At 49.7% G+C, this 12,654-nt stretch overlaps 1 protein-coding gene across 11 annotated transcripts in view; it reads right to left on the bottom strand.

Annotated features, from left to right (window-relative positions):
* LOC119976388 (rho guanine nucleotide exchange factor 9-like) overlaps positions 1 to 12,654 on the bottom strand; it is a 180,558-nt gene that overhangs the window by 26,876 nt on the left and 141,028 nt on the right. For 7 of the 11 annotated variants that reach the window (XM_038816898.1, XM_038816893.1, XM_038816899.1 and 4 more), the window contains one exon: positions 7,151 to 7,252. In XM_038816898.1, coding sequence (XP_038672826.1) covers positions 7,151 to 7,252 — 102 coding nt within the window. The remainder of the gene's footprint in view (positions 1 to 7,150; positions 7,253 to 12,654) is intronic. The other 4 variants (XR_005462922.1, XR_005462921.1, XM_038816900.1 and 1 more) reach the window with 1 other exon arrangement.

The raw sequence follows: 12,654 nt of genomic DNA, 5'->3' as shown, positions 1-12,654 counted from the left end.
GAAAGGTGGAGGTGCACGAGGCACTCCACCTGAGATGGCAAAACCGATTGGAGGAGATGGATACCCGCATGAGGCGGAAAAACCTGAGGATCCTGGGCCTGGCAGAAGGGCTGGAGGGGTCGGACCTCCAGGGGTATGTGGCAGAAATGCTGGGCTCACTGATGGGGGCAGGGGCCGTCCCTTCGCCCCTGGAATTGGAGGAGGCCTACAGAGTAATGGCCAGGAAGCCGAGAGCAAACGAACCCCCGAGGGCGGTGCTGGTTCGGTTCCAGCGATTCAGTGACCGGGAGAGGGTGCTGAGGTGGGCCAAGAGAGAGAGGAGCAGCAAATGGGAGAACTCGACGGTGAGGATCTTTCAGGACTGGAGTGCGGAGGTGGCAAAGCGGCGGGCCCGGTTCAACCGGACGAAGGCGGTGCTGCATGCCAAGAGAATCAGATTCGGGATGCTGCAGCCAGCGCGCTTGTGGGTGACCTATAAGGACCAGCACCACTATTTCGAGTCCCCGGAGGAGGCGTGGGCCTTTGTCCAGGAAGAAAAGCTGGACTCGAACTAGAACCAGGGGATACTTGGCGGTAGTTGCCGCTCTGGTACTTTAAGCTGGACACGTGGCTTTCTTTTGGTTGGATTTTCACTTGGCCGTATCTTTTGGACCCTTTTTGTTCTCTATACCAGTTTTTTCTCTCTTTTTTCTGTTATTTATAATGTTATGTTGGGAGGGCGGGGTGGAGGGGGAGTGCCGGGGGTATGTGTTTCTTGTGGGTTTTTTGGGTGTTTTGTATGTATCGGTGTGAGATTGGGGACTGGGGTGGAACTGAAGGTGGAGGGGCGGGGAGGGGCAGGGCGAAAGCGCGGGCTTTCCTCTGGTTTCCCGCGCACGGGGCAGAGGAGGGTGGGGGGTGGGAGTAAGGGGCGTGGTCAGCAATGGCTCCCTTTCCCGCGCTGGAGCGAGGTCAAGGAGGGGTGGTAAGGGGGGGGACGTCCCCCATGCCGGGAGGAGCCGGAGTGTGGCAGGGGCAGCCGGGTCAGCGTAAACCAGCTGACTTACGGAAGTACTATGGAGGGTGCATCGCGGCTAGGAAGGGTCCTAGCCTGGGGGGGGAGGGGGGTGGGGGGGGGGGGAGGGGGAGGGGGGAAGGGGGGAGCCACCGGGTTGCTGCTGAAAAGGCCAGGGAGGAGAAGTTGGGGACTGGAGAGGGGGGGGGGGGGGGGGGGGGGGGGGGGGCGCCATCGCCATGGGGAGCGGGTCAGAAAGGGAGGGCTGACTCGGGGCGAACAGGTGACAGGATATGGCTAGTCGGCAGGGGAGAGGGGCGGGCTGCCCTTCGACCCAGCTGATCACTTGGAATGTGAGGGGGCTGAATGGGCCGGTCAAGAGAACGAGAGTAATCTCGCATTTGAAGGGACTGAAGGCGGATGTAGCAATGCTACAAGAGACCCATTTGAAGGTGGCGGACCAGGTCCGCCTGAGAAGGGGGTGGGTGGGACAGGTGTTCCACTCAGGACTGGACGTAAAGAACCGAGGGGTGGCGATCCTGGTAGGGAAGAGGGTGTCGTTCGTGGCGGCGGAGGTGGTGGCGGATAAAGAGGGTAGATATGTCATGGTGAAGGGTAGGCTGCAGGGGGAGAAAGTGGTGATGGTTAACGTGTATGCCCCGAACTGGGACGACGCTGGCTTCATGAGGCGCCTACTGGGCCTCATTCCGGACCTGGAGGCAGGGGGCCTGATCATGGGGGGGGACTTCAACACAGTGCTGAACCCCGTGTTGGACAGATCGAGTTCAAGGACGAGTAGGAGGCCGGCAGCGGCAGAAGTGTTAAAGGGGTTTATGGAGCAGATGGGAGGGGTGGACCCCTGGAGGTTTGGGAGGCCGAGGGCGAGGGAGTATTCCTTTTTCTCCCATGTCCACAGAGTCTATTCTAGAATTGACTTTTTTGTATTGAGCAGGGGGCTGATCCCGAAAGTACGGGAAGTGGAGTACTCGGCCATAGCGGTCTCAGACCACGCGCCACACTGGGTAGATTTGGAAATGGGGGAGGTGCGAGACCAGCGTCCGCTGTGGCGCCTGGATGTGGGGTTGCTGGCGGATGAGGAGGTGTATAAGAGGGTCCGGAAGAGCATTGTAAGATATCTGGACATTAATGACACGGGGGAGGTGCAGGTGGGGATGGTATGGGAGGCCCTGAAGGCGGTGATCCGGGGGGAGCTGATCTCCATACGGGCACATAGGGAAAGGAAGGAGAGACAGGAGAGGGAGAGGCTGGTGGGGGAGCTTCTGGACGTGGATAGGAAATATGCGGAGGCACCAGAGGAGGGGCTGCTGGGGGAACGGCGTAGTTTGCAGGCTAAGTTTGACCTGTTGACCACCAGAAAGGCGGAGACACAGTGGAGAAGGGCGCAGGGCGCGATTTATGAGTATGGGGAGAAGGCGAGTAGGATGCTGGCGCATCAGCTCCGAAAGCGGGATGCGGCTAGAGAAATTGGGGGAGTGAGGGAGAGGGGTGGGAACATAGTGCAGAAGGGGCCAGAAGTAAATGGGGTTTTCAGAGACTTTTATAAGGAGCTGTATCGGTCAGAGCCGCCGACGAGGGGAGGGGGGATGGAGGGCTTCCTGAACAAACTGAGGTTCCCCAAGGTCCAAGAGGAGCTGGTAGAGGGACTGGGGGTGCAGATAGGGTTAGAGGAGCTAGTCAAGGGGATTGGGCATATGCAGTCGGGGAAGGCGCCGGGGCCAGACGGGTTCCCGGTGGAATTTTACAAAAAATATGCGGATCTGGTGGGCCCTGTGTTGGTGCGAGCCTTCAACGAGGCATGGGAGGGGGGGGCTCTGCCCCCGACAATGTCGCAGGCACTGATCTCTCTGATCCTGAAGCGGGACAAGGACCCCGTGCAGTGTGGGTCATATAGGCCCATCTCGCTCCTGAATGTGGACGCCAAGCTGCTGGCAAAGATCCTGGCTACCAGGATAGAGGATTGTGTGCCAGGGGTGATACACGAGGACCAGACGGGTTTTGTGAAAGGGCGGCAGCTTAATACGAACGTGCGGAGACTGCTAAACGTCATCATGATGCCGGCAGTGGAGGGGGAGGCGGAGATAGTGGTGGCATTGGACGCGGAGAAAGCATTCGATAGGGTGGAGTGGAAGTACCTGTGGGAGACGCTGGAACGGTTTGGATTTGGGGAGGGATTTATTAAATGGGTGAAGCTGCTCTATTCGGCCCCGACGGCAAGTGTAGTGACGAATGGTAGGAGATCGGAGTATTTTGGGCTCCACCGGGGGACCAGACAGGGGTGCCCCTTGTCCCCCCTGCTCTTCGCACTGGCAATTGAACCGTTGGCGATGGCACTGAGGGGCTCAGGGGGGTGGAGAGGGCTGACAAGGGGCGGGGAGGAGCACCGGGTATCGCTATACGCGGACGACCTGCTGCTATACGTGGCAGACCCAGAAGGGGGAATGCCGGAGGTGATGGAACTGCTAGCAGAATTCGGGGACTTTTCGGGGTACAAGCTAAACTTGGGTAAGAGTGAGGTATTTGTGATACACCCAGGGGACCAGGAAGAGGGAATCGGGAGACTCCCGTTGAAGAGCAGGAAAGAGCTTTAGATATTTAGGGGTGCAGGTGGCAAGGAACTGGGGGACTCTCCACAAGTTGAACTTCTCTAGGCTGGTGGAACAGATGGAGGAGGAATTTAAAAGGTGGGACATGGTGCCGCTGTCGTTGGCGGGCAGAGTGCAGTCCGTTAAAATGACGGTCCTCCCGAGGTTTTTGTTTCTATTTCAGTGCTTGCCCATCTTCCTCCCTAGGGCCTTCTTCAAAAAGGTGACGAGCAGCATCATGAGCTACGTGTGGGCGCACGGCACCCAAGGGTGAGGAGGGTCTTCTTGGAGCGGAGTAGGGAGAGTGGAGGGCTGGCATTACCCAACCTTTCGTTGTATTACTGGGCGGCTAATGTATCAATGGTGCGCAAGTGGATGATGGAAGGGGAGGGGGCAGCTTGGAAACGAATGGAGAGGGCGTCCTGTGGCAACATAAGCCTGGGGGCCCTAGTAACGGCGCCATGGCCGCTCCCTCCCACGAGGTATACCACGAGCCCGGTGGTGGCGGCCACCCTCAAGATCTGGGGGCAGTGGAGGCGACACAGGGGGGAAGTGGGAGGTCTGATGGAGGCACCGTTAAGAGGGAACCATAGATTCATCCCGGGGAACATGGACGGGGGATTCCAGAGCTGGCACAGGGTGGGCATCAGGCAGCTGAAGGATCTGTTTGTAGATGGGAGGTTTGCGAGCCTGAGAGAGCTGGAGGAGAAATTCGGGCTCCCCCCGGGAAACGTGTTTAGACATTTGCAGGTGAAGGCATTTGCTAGACGCCAGGTGGAAGGGTTCCCCTTGCTCCCCAGCAGGGGGGCGAGCGACAGGGTGCTCTCGGGGGTTTGGGTCGGAGGGGGGAGGATATCGGACATATACAAAGTAATGCAGGAGGCTGAGGAGGCATCAGTAGAGGAGCTGAAAGCCAAATGGGAGGGGGAGCTGGGAGAGCAGATAGAGGATGGGACATGGGCCGATGCCCTGGAGAGGGTTAACTCTTCCTCCTCGTGTGCGAGGCTTAGCCTCATTCAATTTAAGGTGCTATACAGAGCCCATATGACGGGGACAAGGATGAGTCGGTTCTTTGGGGGTGAGGACAGATGTGTCAGGTGTTCGGGAAGTCCAGCGAACCATGTCCATATGTTTTGGGCATGTCCGGCACTGGTGGAGTTCTGGAAGGGGGTGGCAAGGACGGTGTCGAGGGTGGTGGGATCCAGGGTCAAACCAGGATGGGGACTAGCGATTTTTGGGGTTGGGGTGGAGCCGGGGGTACAGGAGGCGAGAGAGGCCGGAGTACTGGCCTTTGCGTCCCTAGTTGCGCAAAGAAGGATACTGATACAGTGGAAGGACGCGAGGCCTCCAAGCGTGGAAACTTGGATTAATGACATGGCAAGCTTTATCCAGTTGGAAAGAGTCAAATTCGCCCTGAGAGGGTCGATACAAGGGTTTTTCAGGCGGTGGCAGCCTTTCCTCGACTTTTTGGATCAAAGATAGGGTGCAGAGGTCGTAGCAGCAGCAACCCGGGGGGGGGGGGGGGGGGGGGGGAGGGGGGGTGGCAACAACGGGTGTGGTGGGTTGTAATGCGGGCAAATTTGTTCGCAGTTCATGTTTGATGTTAATTGTTGCTTTGTTTGTTTTTTGGGGGGGAGGGAGGGGGGAGGGACAGCGCGCGCGGGGGGCCGGGCGGGGGGGGGGGATTTGTTAAGTGGGAATATTTTGTAATAGTCTACGGTTAGGTGGGGTAAATATTTTATGTAAAAAAATCTCTTCAATAAAAATTATTTAAAAAAAAAAAGAAAATGGTACATGCTGCTGCCCCAGTGCATCTTTGGTGGAGGGAGTGAATATTTGTGGATGGTGTGCCAATCAAGTGAACTGTTTTATTCTAGATGATGGCAACCTTCTTGGGTGCTACTGGAGCATCATTCACCCAGGCAAATGGAGCGTATTCCACAACACTCTTAACTTGTGCCTTGGAGATAGTGGACAAGCTTTGGGGAGGGAGGAGGTGAGTTACTCGCCATAGGAATCCTAGCCTCTGACTGGCTCTTATAGCCATGGTATTTATCTGGCTAGTCCAGTTCAGTTTCTGGTCAATATTAACCCCCAGGATGTTGGAAGTGGGGGATTCAACAATCGCAATGTCAAGGGGAAATTATTATGTTCTCTCTGGTACTTGCTGTCCTGCCACTTGTCAGCCCAAGTTGAATACTGGATTTGTCTTGTCTTGTAATAATTGTGACACCCTCCCAAGAACTTTGAAATTAGCAAACTATGTAGCCAAAGTTGATGCAATTAATATAATCAAATTTTAAACTCTATAGAATCCATACCATGCAGAAGGAAGCCATATCGCCCATCAAATCTGCACCGACCCTCCAAAAGAGCACTGTGGCTTGGTCCACAGTCACGTCCACCCTGCCCTACCCCCATAACTGAACCTACACATCTTTGGACACTAAGAGGCAATTTAGCATGGCCAATCCACCCAACCAGCACATCTTTGGACTTTGGGAGGAAACTGGAGCATCCGGAGGAAACCCACACAGACACAGGGAGAATATGCAAACTCCAAACAGTCACCCAAGGCTGTAATCGAACCCAGGTCCCTCGCTCTGTGAGGCAGCAGTGTTAAGCACTGTGTCACCCTGACATTTTGAGTCTGACATGGACAACAGCAGGGCATTGGAGTATAACATGTGCCAATTTGGCTCTCCCCATCCCCACCCAAATCTTTTAACCATAGGTCCAACTTAAGCATACGTTTGCCACAATGTCCACATCTACAATTGAAACTTTCTTTTTGAACCAGTCACACTGCAATTACACCCTCTAACCAATGGTGGCATTGTTGTGCTCAGCTTTGCATCTTTCAGCTCACTCTTCTGTATAGCACCTGTAAGCTCCAGCCAATTGCACCTCTCTCTGCTTCCCAAATTACGGTAAGACTTGCTTTTTAACCATAACGAGGTAAAATCAAAGCATTATATAAAAATAAAGAACTGGATGTATGGTTTTAAAATGGTTACCAAATTATACTGCACAACCAAGTCTCTCAACTGACTTCAACTGCAGACCACATTGATCTTGACTTCTCAAGTACAATTCTATGGGAGATGGACTTGATACAATGTAAACGTAGTTATGGTCATACTCCTTTGTTCTAAGCTGTGATTTTTAAAAACTATTCTTGCTCAGTTTCAAAAGAGTATGCGTGACCTATGTGATAATAGGACCTTTAGAAGAACAAACCTGAACATAGGAGTAAATCATTGTTTTGCCTTTTCTACTATTTTCAATAGACTTTAAACATTAAAACTCTGACAATGTAGCATTAAAGGAATAACTCACAATTTTTCGGAAACAACTTCCCTCAAAGCAGAGAAACCATTTCCTTTTGTGCGTGTGCAACAAAATCATGAATCTATTCTTCAAAACATGTTTACAATTTAATTAGACATGACACATGGAGGAAATCTTTCCCACATGGTCCATAATGAAAATTGTAAAATAGAAATGTGGTGGCTGTTTCATTTCTTGAATATTTTCCAGAATGGATGCTTACGATTTATATATTTAATATCAGCAAAATCACCTCTTTTCTTCTTCATTGGCTTTTTTGAAAGTATTTTTGCCTTCTGCTTTTGGGCTTCCGTGATGACAAAACCTTTAAAAGTAGCATAATGCAATATATTAACTTTTGTAGGCCACAGACCGGGTCCGAATCGAGTGGGTGAAAGAAAATCATATTTACTGCAAAGCAATTATATTTACAATATACATCAGTTCCCAGCCGTGTCTGCTCTGTTGGTTGCATACCTGGCAGACTTTATATAGAATTCAATCATGAATGTTGTCGGACTCCCTGCCCCCTTAGCAGGGGAGCTTGTACTTGGCGAGACTCCTGGGATACAGATTACTCCAACCGCGTATGTCTTGTGCAGATTATAACATGAACACAACTCAAAAGAGATGGAACTCGGTTTCAATTATCTTTAGTTTTAATAATTACAAAGAAATCATATTCAAGCTGTACTATTATATCTGAGTATTTAATATTTGAACTTAATGGGGAGAAAGCAGAAAGCCTCATTAATAACAATTTAATGGTCTACTAAACTTGTAACTGGCAAATTTACTGTAATTGCTAGATTGGGTTATTTACCATGACAAGATATATTTTGTTTTATTTTCTTGTGCGTGACAATTTGGAGAAACAAGTAATTAGCAGCGTGCTTATATACATCTTCTAATTGAAGAATAATGATGAATAATTGATGATTGTTAACTTACAGGGTGGAGATGTATTCATCATCACTGAATTCTACTGTTAAACAAGACATATTTTACACGGAACACTCAATATGTAACAAAATTATTAATTTAATAACTGTGTTCCAGAACTACCAAAAGCATTAACACTTTCCCTAAAGTAACATGATATCAAAGAGCTATCAATGATTGGAATATCTTCCTACATTAGATGCCAGGAGATTGAGATCAGCTCTTATGCCACCACCACCACCACCCTATTTCCTGTTCTGACTCTGCTTCACCACTTCATTTCATAGAATTTACAGTGCAGAAGGAGGCCATTTGGCCCATCGAGTCTGCACCAGCTCCTGGAAAGAGCACCCTACCCAAGATTAACACCTCCACCCTATCCCCATAACTCAGTAACCCCACCCAACACTAAAGGCAATTTTGGACACTAAGGGCAATTTCTCATGGCCAATCCACCTAACCTGCACATCTTTGACCCACGTGGCACGCCTAGCATGTTCTCACTGCTTGTTAGATGGCTTCCCCAATTAACAAGATCAGCCTGCGACTTTCACATTTTGTTCTATTTCAATTAGCTGGTGTCACTCCATTTATATGGCAACTTTAACACTCTAGGATTAGGCTGACACCCAGTGTTATGCAAAACAAAGTAGCTGTTCTGGTAGCCACGAAGGACATGAGGGATCATTAGTAGATTTCCCCGTGGGTTTTGTGGAATATGAATTCCCCTATTAAGTGGGCGGTAGCTTGCACAACAGGAAATGTGTTGCGGAAGCTTAAAAGCGACCTTTCTCATTACTTCAATAAAGTGTTTGGTGTTAGAATACTGGCCTGGAGACTTTATTACATTGGTGACGAGGAGTAAAAACAGGTTTTTCCGAGCAACCTTCAGAGTCGAAAATGAACGGCTTCTCCAGTAAGGAAGAAAAGGCTTCTCTTCAGTAAACTCGAACCCTGTGACGTTAGCGGAGTAGACTGAGCCCAATACAAGGAGTGCATGCGTTACTTCTTATGGGCTATTAACATTGTGGGAGATGAGAAGCAGAAAGTGATTCTGCTAACAGCACGTGGAGCCCCATCATTCAACATAAATGGGGCTGGTTTAGGGCTGGTTTAGCTCTGTGGGCTAGATAGCAGGTTTGTGATGCAGAGCAAGGCCAGCAGAGTGGGTTCAATTCCCATACCAGTCTACCGTCCAGGCGCCGGAATGTGGCGACTAGGGCTTTTCAAAGTAACTTCATACTTGTGACAATAAAAGATTATTATTATAGGGGCTGGTTTAGCACGCTGGGCTAAATAGTTGGCTTTTAAAGCAGACCAAGGCAGGCCAGCAGCACAGTTCAATTCCCGTCAGCCTTCCCGAACTGGCGCTGGAATGTGGCGACTAGGGGCTTTTCACAGTAACTTCATTGTAGCCTACTTGTGACAATAAGGGATTTTCATTTCATGACAAAAATCCTGACTGACCCAGGTGCTCCGATTCAAAAACATTTGACTCGCTAGTAGACCTAATGCAAAATCCCTATGACTCGATGCCCTCTATCATCCTCCAGAGATATCACTTTAATATGGCAGGGATATTCCCGGGGAAACCTATCACTGAGGTTTTGACCAGATTGTGAAAACTGGCAGAACATTGTGAATTTGGCAGAAATGACAGAAATGTTACGAAACAGATTGGTGAGTGGAATAAACTGTGATAACCTTAAAAAAGGTTATTGGCAGAACCCAATCTGGATTTTTTTTAAAAACATTGAAATAGCTCTATCACTGGAAAATGCAGGAAAAGGGGCTCAAGAGCTGCATGGGGCATTATTCAGCAATGTCCTCTGTTTGGACAGAGGGGCCTCATGTAAGAGTGGCCATTGCTCAACTGAGTAAGTTACCCATTGCCAAATCGGAGCTCAGCATGCATCCCCCGGCAGTCAAGGGAATATTACGACCGTCCTAAGGGTGCAAGGAAATTTGCTCCATAAAGATTCAGATGCAAGCACTGTAAAAGGGAACAGCCAAGACAAAGCTCTTGGAATAGGCAATATGCGTGCTACTCAGGGAAGATGCCAACGGCAGCACAAGGTCATACCATGTAGGTTTTCCCACTCCCAGAAGCAGAGACAAAGCAACTAACCTGTATCACCATGATGAAGGTCATCCCAATAATGGCGGAACACTTGGTAAATGGTCATCCATTAAAAATGGAGGTGGACACAGGTCCTGCAGTCTCTGTCATTGGGGAGCAGACACTTGATCGTCTCCAAACTCCAACTCAAGTTCAGAAGACATAAGGACCAGGCTAGCCATCTACTTGGGGAAAACTTTGGTGATTAAGGGCACCACAATTACCCCAGTGACCTACATGCAGCAATCAGCCTGGCTTTCACTCATTGTATGGGGACAGGGACCAAGTCTTATAGGGAGAGATTGGCTCCAGCAGATCAGGCTGAACAGGCTAGAGATTTTCAGGGCTGGGTGTGGGGAAAATGTATGAAGCCATCAACAAATATCCAGAAGTCTTCCAGGAGGGCCTTGGAAAAATAAAAGGAACTAAAGCTAAAATTTCTGTTGATTCTGATGCTACGCCTAAATATCTTAAAGCAAGACCCGTTCCATGTTCCCTGTTGGAGAAGTTGGGGACTGAGCTTGAGTGCCTGGAAAACGAGGTATAATACAACCTGTGCAATTTGGAGAGTGAGCAGCACCTGTCGTCCCTTAACTTGGACAAATCGGTCCGCCTCTGTGGAGGTTATGGGCGCAATCATGAGGCCACCCTCGCTACTCATTGGATCTGCGTTGCAGGTGAAAAATCTCGAATCGGGAAACGCGATTCTCGCCAGTGAGATCATATTTCCCGATTTTCTCCGCCCCTCGGCGGCAGTGGCATGAGATTTACACCCACGTAAGATGTCAACCTCATTTGAATAAATTTCACTTCATTTGAATGTCATTAATGCTCCCCCCCCCCCCCCCCCCCCCCACCCCCCAGCAGAGATGCCCCTCGCGTGACCTTCAACACTCACCAACATGATGTTGTGTTGGCTAGGTTTACAATAGGTTGGGTTAGGTGTGAGGCTATCAGAGGGATCCCTTTGGGGGCATAGCGGTAGTTATAGCCCCGGGGAGGTAGAGGGACATGTCCAACCAATGCCCTGGCACTGCCCCCTGGCAGGAATAAACAACTGTTCCGGTTTCCCCATGCGCTCCTTGAATGTTTGCCATGCCGATCCACTGTCATCCCTTTAAGTAATGTTCCCCAATCGATCAAAGCCAACTCACACCTCATATCATCGTAGCTTCCTTTAAAATTCAGGACCTTAGTCTCGGAATCAGCTACTTCACTCTCCATCTTGATGAAAAATTGTATCATATTATGGTCACTCAGCCTCAAGGGGTCTCGAACAACTAGACTGGCAATGATTCCTTTCTCATTACACAGGGGCTGGTTTAGCACAGGGCTAAATCACTGGCTTTGAAAGCAGACCAAGGCAGGCCAGTAGCACGTTTCAATTCCCATACCAGCCTCCCCAAACAGGCACCGGAATGTGGCGACTAGGGGCTTTTCACAGTAATTTCATTTGAAGTCGACTTGTGACAATAAGTGATTTTCATCTTTCATCTTTCAGTACCCAGTCTAGGATGACCTGTTCGCCAGTTGGTTCTTCAATGTATTGGTCCAGAACATCATCCTGTATACACTTCAGAAATTCCTCCTCTACGGTATTGTGGCCAATTGATTTGCCCAATCTATATGCCGTAATCTATGTTCCCGTAACAGCCTCCCCGAACAGGCGCCGGAATGTGGCGACTAGGGGCTTTTCACAGTAACTTCATTTGAAACCCACTTGTGACAATAAGCGATTTTCATTTCATTTCATTTTCATATGCAAATTAAAATTGCCCATAATTTCAGATATTCCCTTATTGTGTGCATCTTTAATTACCACTTTAATGCCATTCCCAATGCACTGCAGTTTGGGAGGTGGGGGGGGGGGGGGGGGGGGGGGGGGGCAATAATGACTCCAACTAACATTTTTTGCCCCTTGGCGTTTCTCAGCTCACATACAGATTTCACATTGTCAGAACTAATATTCTTTCTCACTATTGTGTTAATTTCCTCTTTAAGTAGCAATGCAACACCACCGTCTTTTTGTTTTTGTCTGTCCTTCCTAAATACTGAACATTCAGTTCACATCCCTGGTCACCCTGCAGCCATGTCTCAGTAATCCCGTCTATTTGTGCGATTAGTTCATCTGCTTTAGTGCGAATGCTCTGCGCATTAAGGCACAAAGCCTTTAAGCTTGTCTTTTTAACATTACTCCCGATATTTTTCACTGTGGCACTGCATGAATCTTGTCTTTGCTTTCTCTGCCTATCACTTTTCTGTCTTTTATTCTTGTCCTTGATTCCTGCTCCTCTGACTCTTTGCATAGATTCCCATCCTCCTGCCATTTTAGTTTAAACCCTCCCCAACCACTCCAGCAAACAGTCCCCATCGGGCATCAGTACCGGTCCTGCCCAGGTGTAACCAGTTTGTACTGGTACCAGCTCCCCCAGAACCTGCCCCAATGCCCCAGGAATCTGAAACTCTCCCCCTCACACCAATACTTCAGCTACATATTCATCTGATACATCCTGTTATTTCTACTCTGATTAGCGCATGGCACTGGTAGCAATCCTGAGATCAACACCTTTGAGTGGTTTCCTAACTCCTAACTCAACTTTCTTCCTAACTCCCTATTTTCTGATTTTAGGCCCTCGTCCCTTTTAATGCCCATGTCGTTGGTACTG

This window comes from Scyliorhinus canicula, chromosome 13 (assembly GCF_902713615.1).
Source record: "Scyliorhinus canicula chromosome 13, sScyCan1.1, whole genome shotgun sequence".
In the NCBI taxonomy this organism is placed as follows: domain Eukaryota; kingdom Metazoa; phylum Chordata; class Chondrichthyes; order Carcharhiniformes; family Scyliorhinidae; genus Scyliorhinus; species Scyliorhinus canicula.
Note: the sequence above shows the minus strand (reverse complement) of the source record. Positions and strands in the feature narration are given on the sequence as shown.